The sequence below is a fragment of the Nerophis ophidion genome, linkage group LG10 (assembly GCF_033978795.1).
Source record: "Nerophis ophidion isolate RoL-2023_Sa linkage group LG10, RoL_Noph_v1.0, whole genome shotgun sequence".
NCBI lineage: Eukaryota > Metazoa > Chordata > Actinopteri > Syngnathiformes > Syngnathidae > Nerophis > Nerophis ophidion.
In genome coordinates this window covers 8,757,496-8,777,799 of record NC_084620.1, presented here as the reverse complement: position 1 = coordinate 8,777,799, position 20,304 = coordinate 8,757,496, and the positions used below count along the sequence as shown (strand labels likewise).

Sequence of the window (20,304 nt, the reverse complement as noted above, 5' to 3'; positions counted from 1 at the left end):
CTCGATACCGTGGTAGAGCGCAATATGTAGGTGTGGGAAAAAATCACAAGACTACTTCATCTCTACAGATCTGTTTCATGAGGGGTTCCCTCAATCATCAGGAGATTTTAATGGAAGCATTCACATACAATGGTTTATATAGAGCACAGACTATATAAACCATTGTATGTGAATGCTTCCATTAAAATCTCCTGATGATTGAGGGAACCCCTCATGAAACAGATCTGTAGAGATGAAGTAGTCTTGTGATTTTTTCCCACACCTATATATATGTATATATATATATATATATATATATATATATATATATATATATATATATATATATAAAAGAAATACTTGAATTTCAGTGTTCATATATTTACACATTTACACACACATAACACTCACTCATTGTTGAGTTGAGGGTTGAATATTCCATCCTTGTTTTTCTAACCATGTGAATGTACACTAGATGGCAGTATTGTCCTGTTTAAGAGTGTCACAACATTGCTGTTTGGCAGACGAACTGCTTTAGGTAGACGAATTCGGACTGGTGTTGTTGTGTTGTTTTACCGCGCTGGGAGGACGATAATAAAACTGCCTGACAATAAACCCACATAAGAAACCAAGAACTCGTCTTCGATCATTCTACAGTTATAACGTCATTGGGCAGACACGCTCTTTGTACACATCACTCAGGTACGCATTGAGCTGGAGGAGGCGTGGCCTCCAGCTTGGCCCGAATTTCGGGAGATTTTCGGGAGAAAATTTGTCCCCGGAGGTTTTCGGGGGAGGCGCTGAATTTTGGGAGTCTCCCGGAAAATCCGGGAGGGTTGGCAAGTATGAGGACTGCAAAATAATCCACGGTGGATGTTGTTACATGTTAGTGCAGAGACTGAGATGGCGTGCAAAAGGAAAATGTCTTTGATTATTCTTCAACACACAAAACAAAAGTAGAAAAATAAAAGTTCAGGACAGCGAAGACACAAAGGATGCATGTCACAAACATGTTACACTACAATAGTAAAGCGATCACAGTTCTTAAGAGGCATCTTCATTTTTGACGACAAACACCTGCACACCGCCGCCTCCTAGGACAGTAAAGGGAATACATAGGACACGAAACAGGAAACAGATGTAACAAAATAAGAGCACAGAACCGGACTCATGGTAAACAAGACAGAAAGCAAAACCGTCATGCAGAAAGTTGTGAGTGTCAGCAGTTTGATAAAAACAGTGAGAAACACTCTTGAATTGTAGAAAAGACTTGTAGTGAAGTAGGAAAATAAAAGTGATGTTAAATAATGTTCTACTTGTATTTTGCATTGTTTTCTACATGCAAAACTGGAATTATTCAATATGAAATGTGTTTTGTGTCCCGATACTACTTCTTGACTTTAAGTATAATACCGATATTGGCGGACACTAATATTGATCCGATATGATATCAGTAGTAATCATACATACTTTTAATATTACATATAGAATGTTAGAACATTTTGAACAAGTGAAGGTACTTACTCAGTGGCCTAGTGGTTAGATCAGGGGTCACCAACCTTTTAGAAACCAAGAGCTACTTCTTGGGTACTGATTAATGTGAAGGGCTACCAGTTTGATACACACTTAAATAAATTGCCAGAAATAGCCAATTTGCTCAATTTACCTTTAATAAATAAATCTATATATATATTTAAAAAAATGGTATTTTTGACACCATACATTTGTTTTCCTTTCACAGAAGGTGTTTTGTAGAGAATAAATGAAAAAAAAAAACACTTAATTGAACGGTTTAAAAGAGGAGAAAACACGAAAAAAATTAAAATACAATTTTGAAACCTAGTTCATCTTCAATTTCGACTCTTTAAAATTCAAAATTCACTAGAAAAATATGAAGAGAAAAACTATCTATTTTGAATCTTTTTGAAAAAAAAATTAAAAATAATTTATGGAACATCATTAGTAATTTTTCCTGATTAAGATTAATTTTACAATTTTTATGACATGTTTGAAATAGGTTAAAATCCAATCTGCACTTTGTTAGAATATAAAACAAATTGAACCAAGCTATGTTTCTAACAAAGACAAATCATTATTTCTGCTAGATTTTCCGTAACAAAAATTTTAAAAGAAATTCAAAAGACTTTGAAATAAGATTTAAATTTGATTTTAAAGATTTTGAATTTTAATCATAAGTTTGAAGAAATATTTCACAAATATTCTTCGTCGACAAAACAGAAGCTAAAATGAAGAATTAAATTAAAATGTGTTTGTTATTCTTTACAATAAAAAAAATAATAATTTTACTTGAACATTGATTTAAATTGTCAGGAAAGAAGAGGAAGGAATTTAAAAGGTAAGAAAGTAAATGTGTTTAAAAATCCTAAAATCATTTTTAGGGTGGTATTTTTTCTCTGAAATTGTCTTTCAGAAAGTTATAAGAAGCAAAGTTAAAAAAATAAATGAATTTATTTAAACAAGTGAAGACCAAGTCTTTAAAATATTTTCTTATATTTTCAAATTCTATTTGAGTTTTGTCTCTCTTAGAATTAAAAATGTCAAGCAACGTGAGACCAGCTTGCTAGTAAATAAATAAAATTAAAAAAATAGAGGCAGCTCACTGGTAAGTGCTGCTATTTGAGCTATTTTTAGAATAGGCCAGCGGGCTACTCATCTGGTCCTTACGGGCTACCTGGTGCCCGCGGGCACCGCGTTGGTGACCCCTGGTTTAGAGTGTCCGCCCTTAGATCGGTAGGTCGTGAGTTCAAACCCCAGCTGAGTCATACCAAAGACTATAAAAATGGGACCCATTACTTCCCTGCTTGGCACTTGGTATCAAGGGTTGGAATTGGGGGTTGAATCACCAAAAATGATTCCTGGGCGCGGCTACTGCTGCTGCTCACTGCTCCCCTCTCCTCCCAGGGGGGGATCAATGGATCAAACGCAGAGAATAATTTCGTCACACCAAGTGTGTGGGTGACAATCATTGGAACTTTAACTTTTAAGTAGTCAGAGAACAATGATAGATATGAAAAACACTGACCTATTTATTACTAACCGTCTGGAATGGACTTGTGCTGTCTTTAGTGAAGTGAAGTGAATTATCAATCAATCAATCAATGTTTACTTATATAGCCCTAAATCACTAGTGTCTCAAAGGGCTGCACAAACCACCACGACATCCTCGGTAGGCCCACATAAGGGCAAGGAAAACTCACACCCAGTGGGACGTCGGTGACAATAATGACTATGAGAACCTTAGAGAGGAGGAAAGCAATGGATGTCGAGCGGGTCTAACATGATACTGTGAAAGTTCAATCCACAATGGATCCAACACAGTCGCAAGAGTCCAGTCCAAAGCGGGTCCAACTCAGCAGAGAGAGTCCCGTTCACAGCGGAGCCACCAGGAAACCATCCCAAGCGGAGGCGGATCAGCAGCGCAGAGATGTCCCCAGCCGATACACAGGCAAGCAGTACATGGCCACCGGATCGGACCGGACCCCCTCCACAAGGGAGAGTGGGACATAGAAGAAAAAGAAAAGAAACGGCAGATCAACTGGTCTAAAAAGGGAGTCTATTTAAAGGCTACAGTATACAAATGAGTTTTAAGGTGAGACTTAAATGCTTCTACTGAGGTGGCATCTCGAACTGTTACCGGGAGGGCATTCCAGAGTACTGGAGCCCGAACGGAAAACGCTCTATAGCCCGCAGACTTTTTTTGGGCTTTGGGAATCACTAACAAGCCTGAGTCCTTTGAACGCAGATTTCTTGCCGGGACATATGGTACAATACAATCGGCAAGATAGGATGGAGCTAGACCGTGTAGTATTTTATACGTAAGTAGTAAAACCTTAAAGTCACATCTTAAGTGCACAGGAAGCCAGTGCAGGTGAGCCAGTACAGGCGTAATGTGATCAAACTTTCTTGTTCTTGTCAAAAGTCTAGCAGCCGCATTTTGTACCAACTGTAATCTTTTAATGCTAGACATGGGGAGACCCGAAAATAATACGTTACAGTAGTCGAGGCGAGACGTAACAAACGCATGGATAATGATCTCAGCGTCTTTAGTGGACAGAATGGAGCGAATTTTAGCGATATTACGGAGATGAAAGAAGGCCGTTTTAGTAACACTTTTAATGTGTGCCTCAAAGGAGAGAGTTGGGTCGAAGATAACACCCAGATTCTTTACCGTGTCGCCTTGTTTAATTGTTTGGTTGTCAAATGTTAGAGTTGTATTATTAAATAGAGTTCGGTGTCTAGCAGGACCGATAATCAGCATTTCCGTTTTTTTGGCGTTGAGTTGCAAAAAGTTAGCGGACATCCATTGTTTAATTTCATTAAGACACGCCTCCAGCTGACTACAATCCGGCGTGTTGGTCAGCTTTAGGGCATAGCGCTTTTTCTCTAGTGACTCAAAGCGCTTTACATAGTGAAACCCAATATCTAATTTTTACATTTAAACCAGTGTGGGTGGCACTGGGAGCAGGAGGGTAAAGTGTCTTGCCCAAGGACACAACGGCAGTAACTAGGATGGCACAAGCGGGAATCGAACCTGCAACCCTCAAGTTGCTGGCACAGCCACTCTACCAACCTAGCTATGCCACCCCCCCTTTAAGTTGAAGTGGAGTGGACATTTTTTTACGCGACAACTGGCGGCCACAATAATTCATGACCATAAGCTCATGACGCAGTACGTCAAATGATGTGGACACGTTTGTTACTGGATACATCGCAATACGCTTGTGCTTGGGAGACTGTGTAGGTGTAAGTGTTATGCAAGTATGATTATTTGTTCATATTGACAAATGTGCTGTTTTAGACTGCGGTATTGTTCGGTTATTATTACGTATGTCTGGCTTGTGTGCTATTGTGTGCTTAGCTGTTGTGTAGCTGCTCACGCCTAGTAGCCTATAGCCTACCATGTTTACCTTTTGTAAAGGACTTGACTAAAATAGAAGAAAAGACCAACTATGTGTGCTTATTGAAGGACATTTAGATGTTGACTGGATCTCCATGTTTTGCACAAGTAAACATGCTGCAGGACTGCTTGTATCGCACTTTATATCTCACATTTTATATGCAAACACTCATAATGTCATACTTGTTTTTTTTTGCTGATATCAATCCGATATTAATATTGGATGGGGACAGTCCTATCTGCAACGCAATAATAGAAAATGATGTTGTTTCTTATGGAGAAAATTGCTTTGGTTTTCATACAATTAAAATTTTTGGGAACGGATTACTGAGGAAAAACTGAGGTTGCACTTTATTTGACAACTGCTTCCACGTAGATGACAAAGTAATTGATCAATCAATCAATCAATCAATCAATCAATCAATCAATGTTTATTTATATAGCCCGAAATCACAAGTGCCTCAAAGGGCTGCACAAACCACAACGACATCCTCGGTAGGGCCCACATAAGGGCAAGGAAAAACTCACCCCAGTGGGACGTCGACAATGATGACTATGAGAAACCTTGGAGAGGACCGCATATTTTCGAAATAAAGGGAAGGTGAGACACCGGTCGGTAGTTTACCATGAGGTCAGGATCGAGGTTAGGTCTTTTAAGGAGAGGATGTATAACCTCTTTTTTGAATGCTAGGGGAACAGTGCCAGAGGAAAGTCATAAGTTTATAATATTTAGCACTGATGGACCTAATAATACAAAGAGCTCCCAGGAAGTGGGTCAAGTAAACACGGTGTTTGTTTTATTCCATTTACACGTTGAAACAATTTTTCTAATGTTATTTCATCAAAACGAGAAGCTATTTTGGAGGGCAGTATCCGCCGTATATACCGACATATCCATGTTAATAGAACCCAGTTGTAGCTGGGACGCAATGTCTTTAATCTCCTTTCTAATGAGTTCAATTTTCTCATTAAAGAAATTCATAAAGTCATCTGCCGAGTGGGTGGAGCTACTGGAAGGAGTCCCTTGTTGGGTTAGCGATGCTACCGTACTAAACAAAAATTTCGGATCGTTTTTATTAAGGCGTATGAGATTTGAGTAATATTCAGCTTTAGCTAAGGTAAGCATGCGTTTATAAGTTATTAAACTATCACTCCATGCTTGATGGTGCACCTCAAGTTTAGTCGTGTGCCATTTGCGTTCCATCTTTCTACATGATAATTTCTGAGCTCTAGTTTCTTCTGTAAACCATGGCATACGCCTTTTTGGAGCTTTTTTTAACTTCAGCGGTGCTATACTATCGATGGGTTCGCGCAAGGTGTAATTATAATTTTTAGTGAGGTTATCAATAGAGCCCACAAACTTTGGGAATGGTGCCATTACCGAGGGTAGTAGGCCAGCAAGAGTCATCGTTGTGCCAGCATTAATGTTGCGGCTGCTATAGCAGTTATTATTATTATTATTAGCTCGCCGAACATGAGTCTGAACTTCGAATTTTATAAGGTGATGATCGGACATTACTTTAGTACACGGGAGTATCATAAATTTGGAAACGGTGATACCCCTGACAAGCACTAGGTCTGTCGTATTACCGTTGCGATGCGTGGGTTCATTTATTATTTGTGTAAGACCACAGCTATCAATTATAGTCTGGAGCGCCACGCACGGTGGGTCCGATTGGGTATTTATATGGATATTAAAGTCCCCCATTATAATTATATTATCGGCGTGCGTCACTAGATCAGCAACGAACTCTGAGAATTCACTGATAAATACAGAATAGGGCCCGGGGGGCGCGGTAGATAACAGCCAGGTATAGATCAGTGTTTATTATTGTGTTGTACTGCATCATGTTACAAACGTCAGTACTTTTTTATTTCCAGGGTGGGATCGCTGCCTGGAGCTCATGAGCGAAGGCGCCTGCTCTGACTTTGCCCTCCTCTGGTACTTCCACGCCCACTCTGGCGAGTGCCGTCCCTTCGTGTACAGCGGCTGCGGCGGAAACAGCAACCGCTTTGCCTCCAGGCTGGAGTGTCACAGCTGGTGCGTGGCGGGCAGGTGGAAGCCGGGGGGAGAAGGGGAGATAATGGCGCCTCTCGACCGACAAAACAAGGCGGCCGACCTTTAATAACGGGTCTAATTGCATCCTCACATGAGACAGGACACAAAACTGTACAGGATTCTTATTTATACCAATTTTGGCTGTAGAAAAATCATTAAATGTGTCGACTTTAGTCACGTTTCGCTCTCACCGCCTTTCGTCTTCTTTTGGCAGCTCCAACGCCACATATGCTCCTCCAGTGGCGCTCGCAGGAGGAGGTTACTGCGGTTGATGCTCTTAGCCCCGCCCTGTTTTACCAGGACCTATGCATTCTTTTTAGCTCCTCATTTTTACGCCGGTCACGACTCTAGCGCGTAATGCTCCGCCTCACGCACCCGAACCAAGACATGCTAATTGCCTCATTTTTGAAAACAACTCTCTGATTCATGTCCAAAAAAAAAGCATCATTTCTCCTAAAGTCTTGACGTGTTCCATCAGACGGATTTGTGCCGATGTCTCCTTAATGGAAGGAAGATGGACGTTCATCTTGACTCTCGGTGCCGCCAACACGTGATTATCGCATTCTGAAGTCAACGCTTCTCAGAGGAACCACAAATGAACTTGCAAATGTCTGCTTATTAAAGTTGAAGAGGAGCAAGTTGTTCCCCCTCGCCGAGATCAGCGACAATGTGGGAGGACAAGTGTCATGGAGGCCCATTACAGCCGCCACAACCTCCCTATTACCACTGACCGTGCTCGTCAGCAACCCCCCCTCGACATCCTGTCTTCATCTCTGGCCCTGAAACTCTTGATTTTTTTAATGATTCAATCTCTCTGCTACTCTAGCCCGCTAGATATCACACTTTGATAGTATTTATACTGTTAACAGCCACTAGATGGCACACTTTGATAGTATTTATAATCATTGTAGGCACACTTTGGTAGTATTTATGCTGATAACAGCCACTAGATGGCACCATTTAATAGTATTTATGCTCATAAATGGCACACTTTGATAGTATTTATACTGAAAACAGCCACTAAATGGCACCATTTGATAGTACTTATGCTGATAACAGCCACTAGATGGCACAATTTGATAGTAGTTATGCTAATCGATGGCACACTTTGATATTATTCGTGCTAATAACAGCCACTAGATGGCACACTTTTGATAGTATTTATGCTGATAACAGCCACTAGATGGCACAATTTGATAGTTATGCTCATTGATGGCACACTTTGATATTATTTGTGCTAATAACAACCACTAGATGGCACACTTTGATAGTAGTTATGCTCATTGATGGCACACTTTGATATTATTTGTGCTGATAACAGCCACTAGATGGCACACTCTGATAGTATTTAGGCTCATTGATGGCACACTCTGGTAATATTTATGCTGATAACAGCCACTAGATGGCACCATTTAATAGTATTTATGCTCATAAATGGCACACTTTGATAGTATTTATACTGAAAACAGCCACTAAATGGCACCATTTGATAGTATTTATGCTGATAACAGCCACTAGATGGCACAATTTGATAGTAGTTATGCTAATCGATGGCACACTTTGATATTATTCGTGCTAATAACAGCCACTAGATGGCACACTTATGATAGTATTTATGCTGATAACAGCCACTAGATGGCACAATTTGATAGTTATGCTCATTGATGGCACACTTTGATATTATTTGTGCTAATAACAGCCACTAGATGGCACACTTTGATATTATTTGTGCTAATAACAGCCACTGGATGGCACACTTTGATAGTAGTTATGCTCATTGATGGCACACTTTGATATTATTTGTGCTGATAACAGCCACTAGATGGCACACTTTGATAGTATTTATGCTCATTGATGGCACACTTTGGTAGTATTTATGCTGATAACAGCCACTAGATGGCACACTTTGATAGTATTTATGCTCATTGATGGCACACTTTGGTAGTATTTATGCTGATAAAAGCCACTAGATGGCACAATTTGATAATAGTTATGCTCATTGATGACACACTTTGATATTATTTGTGCTAATAACAGCCACTAGATGGCACACTTTTGATAGTAATTATGCTAATAACATCCAATAGATGGCACACTTTGAAAATATTTATGCTGATAATAGCCACTAGATGGCACACATTGATAGTTTTTATAATAATAACCATTTAGAGTATTAATGCTAATAAAAGTTACAAGATGGCACACTTTGATAGTATTTATTCTAAAACCAGCCACTAAATGGCACTCATTGAACTTATTTATGCTGATAATAGCCACTAGATGGCACACTTCTGATAGTAATTATGCTAATAACATCCAATAGATGGCACACTTTGAAAGTATTTATGCTGATAATAGCCACTAGATGGCACACTTTGATCGTTTTTATAATAATAACCATTTAGAGTATTAATGCTAATAAAAGTTACAAGATGGCACACTTTGATAGTATTCATGCTAATATCAGCCACTAGATGCCACAATTTGATGGTATTTATGCTAATAACAGACACTAAAAAGCACACTTTGATAGTATTTATTCTAATAACAGCCACTAGAAAGCACACTTTGATGGTATTTATTCAAATAATAGCCACTAAATGGCACATTTTTGATAGTATTTATTTTAACAGCCACTAGATGGCAAACTTTGATAGTAATTATGCTAATAACATCAAATCGATGGCACACTTTGAAAGTATTTATACTGATAACAGCCACTAGATGGCACACTTTGATAGTATTTAAGCTAATAACAGCCACTAGATGGCACACATTGAAATTATTTATGCTAATAACAGCTACTAGATGGCACACTTTTGATAGTAATTATGCTAATAACATCCAATAGATGGCACACTTTGAAAGTATTTATGCTGGTAGTAGCCACTAGATGGCACCATTTGATGGTATTTATGCTGATAACAGCCACTAGATGGCACAATTTGGTAGTAGTTATGCTCATTGATGGCACACTTTGATAGTATTTATGCTAAAAACAGCATCTAGAAGGCACATTTTGATAATATTTATGCCAATAACACCCACTAGAAAGTAAACTTTTATATTATTTATGCTAATAACAGCCATTAGATGGCACACTTTAATAGTATTTAAGCTAATAACAGCCACTAGATGGCACATATTGAACTTATTTATGCTGATAACAGCCACTAGATGGCACACTTTTGATAGTAAGTATGCTAATAACATCTAATAGATGGCACACTTTGAAAATATTTATGCTGAAAATAGCCACTAGATGGCACACTTTGATCGTTTTTATGAGTATTAACGTTAATAACAGCTACAAGATGGCACATTTTGATAGTATTTATGCTAATATCAGCGACTAGATGGCACAATTTGATAGCATTTATGCTATTAGCAGCCACTAGAAAGCACACTTTGATAGTATTTATTCTAATAACAGCCACTAGATGGCACACTTTTAATCGTATTTATTCTAACATCAGCCACTAGATGGCACAATTTGATAGTATGTATCTAATACCAGCCACTAGATGGCAAACTTTGATAGTATTTATGCTCATAGATGGCACACTTTGATAGTATATATGCTAATAACAGCCACTCATGGCACACTTTGATAGTATTTATGCTGATAACAGCCTCTAAATGGCACCATTTGATGGTAGTTATGCTGATAACAGCCACTAGATGGCACAATTTGATAGTAGTTATGCTCATCGATGCCACACTTTGATATTGTTTATGTTAAAAACGGCCACTAGAAAGCACATTTTGATAGTATTTATGCTAATAACAGCCACTAGAAAGCAAACTTTGATATTATGTATGCTAATAACAGCCACAAGATGGCGCACTTTTGATAGTATTTATGCTGATAACAGCCATTAGATGGCACACTTTGATCGTATTTAAGCTAATAACTGCCACTAGATGGCACACATTGAATTTATTCATGCTGATAACAGCCACTAGATGGCCCACTTTTGATAGTATTTATTCAAATAACAGCCCAGGAAAGCACACTTTCATAGTATGTATGCTAATATCAGCCACTAGATGGCACAAATTGATAGTATTTATGCTAATAGCAGCCACTAGATGGCACACTTTGATAGTATTTATGCTAATAACATCCAATAGATGGTACACTTTGTAAGTATTTATGCTAATAATAGCCACTAGAAGGCACATTTTGATAGTAATTATGCTAATAACATCCACTAGATGGCACACTTTGTAAGTATATATGCTGATAATAACCACTAGATGGCGTACTTTGATCATTTTTATACTACTAACCATTTAGAGTATTAATGCTGATAACAGCCACAAGATGGCACACTTTGATAGTATTCATGCTAATATCAGCCACTAGATGGCACAATTTGATAGTATTTATTCAAATAACAGCCCAGGAAAGCACACTTTCATAGTATGTATGCTAATATCAGCCACTAGATGGCACAAATTGATAGTATTTATGCTAATAGCAGCCACTAGATGGCACACTTTGATAGTGTTTATACTAATAACCATTTAGAGTATTAATATTAATAACTGCCACAAGATGGCACACTTTGATAGTATTAATGCTAATAACTGCCACAAGATGGCACACTTTGATAGTATTTATGCTAATAACAGCCTCTAGATGGCACACTTTGATAGTATTTATGCTAATATATTCCACTATATGGCACAATTTGATAGTATTTATGCTAATAACAGCCACTAGATGGCACACTTTGATAGTGTTTATACTAATAACCATATAGAGTATTAATATTAATAACTGCCACGAGATGGCACACTTTGATAGTATTTATGCTAATAACAGCCACTAGATGGAACACTTTAGATAGTAATTATGCTAACAACATTCAATAGTTGGCGCACTTTGATAGATTTTATACTAATAAACATTTTAGAGTATTAATGCTAATAACAGCCACAAGATGGTCCACTTTGATAGTATGTATGCTAATAACAGCCACTAGATGGCACATTGTGATAGTATTAATGCTAATAACAGCCACTAGATGGCACATTGTGATAGTATTAATGCTAATAACAGCCACTAGATGGCACATTGTGATAGTATTAATGCTAATAACAGCCACTACATGGTACACTTTGATAGTATTTATGCTAATAACAGCCCCTAGATGGCACATGTTGATAGATTTTATACTAATTAACATTCTAGAGTATTAATACTAATACCAGCCACTAGATGGCACATTTCGAAAGTATTTATGTTGATAAAACCCACCAGATACCACACTTTGATAGATGTTATACTCATAAACAGTTTAGAGTATTAATGCTAATAACAGCCACAAGATGGCACACTTTGATAGTCCCTTCATCCATCCATTGTCTACCGCTTATTCCCTTTGGGGTTGCGGGGGGCGCTGGAGCCTATCTCAGCTACAATTGGGCGGAAGGAGGCGTACACCCTGGACAAGTCGCCATCTCAACGCAGAGCAGATCTGATAGTATTTAGTAGTACTATGAAAGTATTTATGCTAATAACAGCCACTAGATGGCACACTTTTACAGTATGTATGGTGAGAAAAGCCACTAGATGGCACACTTTTGATAGTTTTTATACTAATAACCATTCAGAGTATTAATGCTAATAGCCACTAGATGGCACACTTTGATAGTATGTATGCTAATCACAGCCCCAAGATGGCACACTTTGATAGTATTTATCAAAGTCATGTATTAAAGAGAGTATGGCCAACCCAGTGTCAAGCGACCTCCTAAATGATTGGTCAAAAGGCACTCAGGTGACTTCAGGGTGCCATGATTGCTTAGCGCTACATGGAGCTGCTTCACCCGTGAGAATTGTGGAAAGCTTTTACATTGTTTTCCCAAAAACCCTGAAAGAAGGCAAGTATGGAAAGTGACGAAACACAACATTTGTGTTTTGTTTAAGACAGAACACACAGAAGCTAATACAAACAATGAAAGAAAATCAATTAAAGAGAGGGTTTGACAAAAACAGACTGTAATTGAACCTCAGTAAAACTAAAATAATGCAATTTAGGAGCAACAGAAGATAAATTCAAACATAAATACAAATAGACGGACATTGAATGAGTAAATTAAAAGAATGGGTGTAATAATATACAGTGGGGCAACAAAGTATTTAGTCAGCCACCGATTGTGCAAGTTCTCCCACTTAAAATGATGACAGAGGTCTGTAATTTTCATCATAGGTACACTTCAACTGTGAGAGACAGAATGTGAAAAAAAAATCCAGGAATTCAAATTGTAGGAGTTTTAAAGAATTTATTTGTAGATTATGGTTGAAAAAAAGTATTTGGTCAACCATTCAAAGCTCTCACTGATGGAAGGAGGTTTTGGCACAAAATCTCACGATATATGGCCCCATTCATTCTTTCCTTAACACGGATCAGTCGTCCTGTCCCCTGAGCAGAAAAACAGCCCCAAAGCATGATGTTTCCACCACCATGCTTCACAGTAGGTATGGTGTTCTTGGGCTGCAACTCAGTATTCTTCTTCCTCCAAACACGACAAGTTGAGTTTATACTAAAATGGATACATGGATGATACAACAGAGGATTGGGAGAATGTCATGTGGTCAGATGAAACCTAAATAGAACTTTGTTCATTAGTTCATTAGTCATAAGTAACATCAACAACACTCACCTTTGTGATTTTGTTGACTTTATCGTTGGAAATGCATCTGCTTTGAGTGTCGCAGGATATCCAGACATTTTTTCCATCTCTGTCGTAGCATTGCCGGTAAAAACCAAACGGGGGACTTTTGCATCTCTTGACACTGGACCAACTGAAATCTGTCGATTGCTAAGTGTTTGTTTGGCATTAAATGTGGATGGAGGGAAAGGCTAGATGTAAATATAGCCACAAATGAGGCATAATGCTGCAATATGTACACACAACTAGCCTAAATAGCATGTTAGCATCGATTAGCATGCCGTGCTAATCAATGCACAGTCCATGTAAATCAACTTGAATCCATCCCAGATCGTGTTGTTACACCCTCCGACAACACACCGACGAGGCATGATGTCTCTAAGGTATCGTGAAAGAGTCGAAAAAACGAAAAATAACAGAGCTGATTTGACTCGATGTGTTTGATGTGTAGGGAAAAATGGCATTGAGTACCGATGTAACGTCACGTTCCGACGTCGTCGTCTCTCAGAGAGGCATAAACAGAAAGGCGTTTAATTCGCCAAAAATTCACCCATTTAGAGTTCGGAAATTAGTTAAAAAAATATATGGTCTTTTTTCTGCAACATCAAGGTATATATTGACGCTTACAAAGGTCTGGTGATAATGTTCCCCTTTAATAACAGCCTTTAGAGGGCGCACTTGTTTATGCTAATAACACATTTTACTGTAACTATGTTGCAACATTGTCACTATCAGCGTAAATTTAAATAGTCATGTCATTTTTTTTAGTGTCCACATGCACTTTCTAGTTTTGGGTGTAAATAAACTACCGTATTTCTTTGAATTGCCGCCGGGGCGCTAATTAATTTAAAACCTCTTCTTACTCCTGCGCTTACCAAAGGCATGCGGTAAAAGTAAGCATGCGCTAATTATTTTAAAACCTCTTCTCACGCCGCCACTTACTAAAGGTATGCAGTAAAAATTTGAGTGTGATGTAAGCTTGGACCTTAAATCCTACTGAATAGCTCTTAATCTTCTTCCCTTTATGCGATTTCAAATTACCGGTATTGAAATCAGCCTCCTGCATATTGAAAATGATGACAGGGGAAGTGTCACTCGTGACGTGACGAGTTTGACCAGGCGGTAATACTAAGCATGTGCTAATTAATTTGGGAAGCGAGTTTGACCCGGCAGTAATTCAAAGCAGGCGCATACTATATGCCCTGCGGCAATTCAAGGAAATACGGTAAGCCAACACTTCTTAGCTGGATGCAGTGTACTTCACAAAAGTAAACATGACTAAGACATATAAAAAAACATCATAATATGCATCATTTAAACAAATATTTTATATTCGTCCTTTGTTGCTGTCCATGGTGCTGAAAAACATCCTAATATGCATCATTTAAACAAATATTTCATATTGGTCGTTTTGTTGCTGTCCATGGTACTGAAAAACATCATAATATGCATCATTTAAACAAATATTTCATATTGGTCAAATTATTGCTGTCCATGGTGCTGAAAATCATCATACTCTGCATCTTTCAGTGTTCGTTTGTTGCTGTCCATGGTGCTGAAACTCCCTAAAGCCCATTTTGCCGTGTAAATGAGCTCCAAAAAGTCCGCGCTTGATCACATCGCGCGTCTGTTGGTGAGCTGTGGCCTCATGAAGGCGTGGCAGCCAATAAAGGAGCACCCAGGTCGGCAATAAACTCAAACGCAACATGTGATGAGGATGACGTCAGCGGCGCACAGTGACGGCTGCTACTAAACGGAGGCTGCAGGAAATGAGGGCGCAAAAAGACGCTGCTGCTTGCACCGCCTGGACACACACACGCACACACACACACACCCTGGTGGGATTGTTTTCAATTTGGAAGGACGTGTTGTTTACTTTCACCCAGGACTCATTTGGTAAGTTCATATTTCTTAACTTTAATAGTAACACAGTTTAGAAAAATGTTCGTTTTTGCTTCAAAAATTTGATAGTGCAAAATTACATTCATGTATTTGGTGAACTTGCACAATCTGACATCTAAATACATGAACTGCTTGCGAGATCTTTTTTTTTGTTGTTGTACTTGTCAGAGGCATTCATTGAATATTTTTGTACTTTATTGTTGCACTTTGAAAACTTCTACAATTAGATCTAGAGCAATGATCTTCACAAGCTGAGTTTGAGTATGTCACCAAAGGGTCAAATAATATTTGCTTAAACTCTCAGTATATAGTATTTTAATGTGTAAATGTGCACATCAGACCATAAGCATCTATTTAGTGAAACATTAGCATAAGAACAACCACACTGTTTGGAGAGAAATATAATTCAAAAGTGAAAAAAAAACATTATTGGCATGTTTAGAGCTAGATTTACACCAGGGTGGGTGTGTCAAGAGTCTTGTACAACAGCAGTGATTGGATTTGAACCAGGAATTCTCAAGTTTCAGGAAGGCTGCTTTACCATCCGAGCCATGCCGCCCCTGTTTGAGCGGAGATCTGCTTCACAATAGAAAAATTGACGGTCAAAGTAGCTCCGATAGTGGCACAAACTCGCACTCGAAATAAATGCAAACTAAAAATACAAGATCCAGACGAACAATAGTTTTTGTGTTTATTTTTTGGAATAGAAAAAGATGAGTTGTGCTTACCGACATTTGTTAAGTCCTGCGTGGCAAAACAAGCGAATTATCTTTGTTTAGGTTAAAGTACAGTTAAGCTTTAAAAATGAGCAGTAGAAAAAGAAGTGACTCTTTGACATGTTTAGTATGTAGAAGGTTGCAGGGAGGGCTCTCAAAATGAACGAGTTAACTCATGTGATTAACCACAAAAATCATCGCATTAATCACGAACACACTTGGATTAATCCAAGTAATTGATTATTTTTTGCCAGTACAAACTATTTCACCGTAAGTCCTCTATGTCAGAAGAAACATGAGTAAGGAGACTCCAAAATAAATCCTGACATAACTTTAGATAAAAGTCTTAAATAAATGACATTTAAGTCAAACCTTTAAAAAACCTTCCTGGATGAGATTCTCACCATAAAATTGCATTTGTTGGATGCTTTTCTTGAGCACATTTTAATTACGCCAATCCAAAATGTGACACATCTTAATATTTGCATATATTTTTTAGAATAGAATAGAATGGACTTTATCGTCATTATATTTGCAAATAACAAGATTAAAGACTTCAATTTAATGTGCGGTAGTGAGAACAAATATGGGGTGAAATAAATAACACAAGAGGTAATAAAGGGAAAAAAAAAGCTAACAATTGAAATAAACAGACTACTATCCAATAAAAATAATAAGCAATCCTGTACCTTTTTGTATTGGCAGCGGTGCTTGCATTGTTTGAGGTGTGCTTAATAAAGTGTCCTGTTAAAGTCTACTTAAGGACTATGTTGTCCACAGCAGAGGACATCCACATCCACACCCGCACCCACGCACAGGATGCTGTCGTCCCTCAAAGCCCTGCTGCTGCTGTCCGTGCTGTGCACGCCGTCCTCCAGCCTCTGTCCCCGCTTGCCCCACGGACGTTTTTCCCTCCTGTGTGACCGCCAGATGGCCGTCGGCTTCCGGGGCGACGAGGACGACCTGGCCGGGTACGCCGTGGAGGACGAGGGCTGGGGGTCCCTCCTGCAGTCGGCGGATCTCCTCTCGTCTTCCCCGGAGTCAGAGAGTCGGGAGAAAAGAACTTACAACGCGGCCAAGTCGCGCTTCCAGAGCCGGGCGAAGCTGCGGGGGCCTCTACTGCGCAGCCGCGGCAAAGCGGAGCGCAGGAGCCGGCTGACTTTGTCCTTGGACGTGCCGACCAACATCATGAACGTCCTCTTCGACGTGGCTAAAGCCCACAACATGCGTGCAAAGGCGGCAGAGAACGCTCGTCTGCTCGCTCAGATCGGTCGGAGGAAGTAGAATAACCTTTTTTTTCTTCTTTAAAGAAACTTTATTTGCGTCAACAACCTCTTCTTCTCTTGTTTAGTTGTTTTTAAAACTTTATTTCAACAACGATTATTTTCATTATTTCATCATTATTACTGCCAAGTATTATTTTTTAAATGTATTGATTTGATTGATTGATTGATACTTTTATTAGTAGATTGCACAGTACAGTACATATTCCGTACAATTGACCACTAAATGGTAACACCCCAATAAGTTTTTCAACTTGTTTAAGTCGGGGTCCACGTTAATCAATTCATGGTACAAATATATACTATCAACATAATACAGTCATCACACAAGTTAATCATCATAGTATATACATTGAATTATTTACATTATTTACAATCCGGGGGGGTGGGTGGGATCGGTTCGCAGCCGAGTGTGAAGCGACCGGAATGAGAATCAGCACCTCCAAGTCCGAGTCCATGGTTCTCGCCCGGAAAAGGGTGGAGTGCCATCTCCGGGTTGGGGAGGAGACCCTGCCCCAAGTGGAGGAGTTCAAGTACCTAGGAGTCTTGTTCACGAGTGAGGGAAGAGTGGATCGTGAGATCGACAGGCGGATCGGTGCGGCGTCTTCAGTAATGCGGACGTTGTACCGATCCGTTGTGGTGAAGAAGGAGCTGAGCCGGAAGGCAAAGCTCTCAATTTACCGGTCGATCTACGTTCCCATCCTCACCTATGGTCATGAGCTTTGGGTCATGACCGAAAGGATAAGATCACGGGTACAAGCGGCCGAAATGAGTTTCCTCCGCCGTGTGGCGGGGCTCTCCCTTAGAGATAGGGTGAGAAGCTCTGCCATCCGGGAGGAACTCAAAGTAAAGCCGCTGCTCCTCCACATCGAGAGGAGCCAGATGAGGTGGTTCGGGCATCTGGTCAGGATGCCACCCGAACGCCTCCCTAGGGAGGTGTTTAGGGCACGTCCAACCGGTAGGAGGCCACGGGGAAGACCCAGGACACGTTGGGAAGACTATGTCTCCCGGCTGGCCTGGGAACGCCTCGGGATCCCCCGGGAAGAGCTAGACGAAGTGGCTGGGGAGAGGGAAGTCTGGGTTTCCCTGCTTAGGCTGTTGCCCCCGCGACCCGACCTCGGATAAGCGGAAGATGATGGATGGATGGATGGATGATGGATGGGGTGGGTGGGGAGCTTTGGTTGATATCAGAACTTCAGTCATCAACAATTGCATCAACAGAGAAATGTGGACATTGAAACAGTGTACGTCTTACTTAGTAGGATATGTACAGCCAGCAGAGAACATAGTGAGTTCAGATAGCATAAGAACAAGTATATACATTAGAAGTACATTTGAGTTGTTTATAATCCGGGGAGATGGGATGTGAATGGAGGAGGGTATTAGTAAAGTGTTGAAGTTGCCTGGAGGTGTTGTTTTAGAGCGGTTTTGAAGGAATATAGAGATGCGCTTACTTTTACACCTGTTGGGAGTGCATTCCACATTGATGTGGCATAGAAAGAGAATGAGTTAAGACCTTTGTTGGATCGAAATCTGGGTTTAACGTGGTTTGTGGAGCTCCCCCTGGTGTTGTGGTTATGGCGGTCATTTACGTTAAGGAAGTAGTTTGACATGTACTTCGGGATCACAATCTCTTAGTATTATTCATTAGATTTTTACTTCCACATGCCTCACTTTGAAAAGTTGTCAAAGGGTCAAAGGTCACTGCTCTATCAAGACCAGGGGTCTCAAACTCAATTTACCTGCGGGCCACTGGATGCAGAAACTGGGTGAGGCTGCCCCGCAAGAAAATATAAAAAAAAAAATTCTAACATGCATTTTTTAATGAATTCACCTTCTTTGAATGGCTTTCCCGCCCTAGCATCATACTTGCCAACTCTCGCGATCTTTACGGGAATCACCCAAATATCAGAGCCCCTCCCGACAATCTCCCAGCGCAATCATTCTCCCGGTTTTCCCCCGGACAACGTTATTAAGGGCGTGCCGTGATGGCACTACCTTTAGCGTCCTCCACAAACTGCCATCGCGTCCGCTTATCCACCATACACAAAGTGTGCCAGCCCAGTCACACATTCTATGAGGCTTCTGCAGACCCACGCAAGTGACTGCGAGACATACTTGATCAACAGCCATACAGGTCACACTGAGGGTGGTCGTATAAACAACTTAATCACTGTTACAAATATGTGCCACACTGTGAACCCACACCAAACAAGATTGACAAACAGATTTTGGGAGAACATCTGCACCGTAACACAACAAACACAACAGAACAAATACCCAGAATCCAATGCAGCCCTAACTCTGTGTTGTGGTTATATTTTGTTACGGTGCGGATGTTCTCCCAAAATGTGTTTGTCAGTAAAGCGCCATTCATATGAAACTCGCGGGCCGCACAACATAACATTTTCATATTAAGGTGCGGGCCGCAAAATAACATCTCGCGGGCCGCAATTGGACACGTGTTTGAGACCCCTGATCAAGACAATAAACGAAAAGTGGATTTCATGTTAGTCATGTAATTATGTCAACAATATTGTTCTAGAAATATGAATATACGTTATATACTATTAATATATCTCCTGCAGGCCAACATGACTTTCTTTACCCATCCATTTCAACCGCTTGTCCCTTTTGGGGTGGCGGGGGGGTCGCTGCATTCGGGCGGAAGGCGGTGTACACCCTGGACAAGTCGCCACCTCATCGCAGATGACTGTCTTTAGATTTTGGAATATCTTTTTGATTGTGACTGATTTCATCCTT

General features: G+C 39.9%; 2 protein-coding genes across 9 annotated transcripts in view; both read left to right on the top strand.

Annotated features, from left to right (window-relative positions):
• col7a1l (collagen type VII alpha 1-like) overlaps positions 1–7,146 on the top strand; it is a 153,441-nt gene extending 146,295 nt beyond the window's left edge. For 7 of the 8 annotated variants that reach the window (XM_061912239.1, XM_061912240.1, XM_061912237.1 and 4 more), the window contains one exon: positions 6,779–7,146. In XM_061912239.1, the coding sequence (XP_061768223.1) occupies positions 6,779–7,023 (245 nt within the window). In that variant the 3' untranslated portion in view covers positions 7,024–7,146. The remainder of the gene's footprint in view (positions 1–6,778) is intronic. The other variant, XM_061912241.1, reaches the window with a different exon arrangement.
• Positions 7,147–15,283: 8,137 nt separating this feature from the next.
• Positions 15,284–17,917, top strand: ucn3l (urocortin 3, like). Its single transcript, XM_061911852.1, has 2 exons — positions 15,284–15,536; positions 17,039–17,917. Exon 2 carries the CDS (start codon positions 17,078–17,080, stop codon positions 17,540–17,542), a length of 465 nt encoding a protein of 154 aa, XP_061767836.1. The 5' UTR covers positions 15,284–15,536; positions 17,039–17,077; the 3' UTR covers positions 17,543–17,917.
• Positions 17,918–20,304: the final 2,387 nt, after the last annotated feature.

Coding starts and splice junctions, on each gene's coding strand:
- ucn3l (XM_061911852.1), top strand. CDS start 17,078: ATGCTGTCGTCCCTCAAAGCCCTGCTGCTGCTGTCCGTGCTGTGCACG.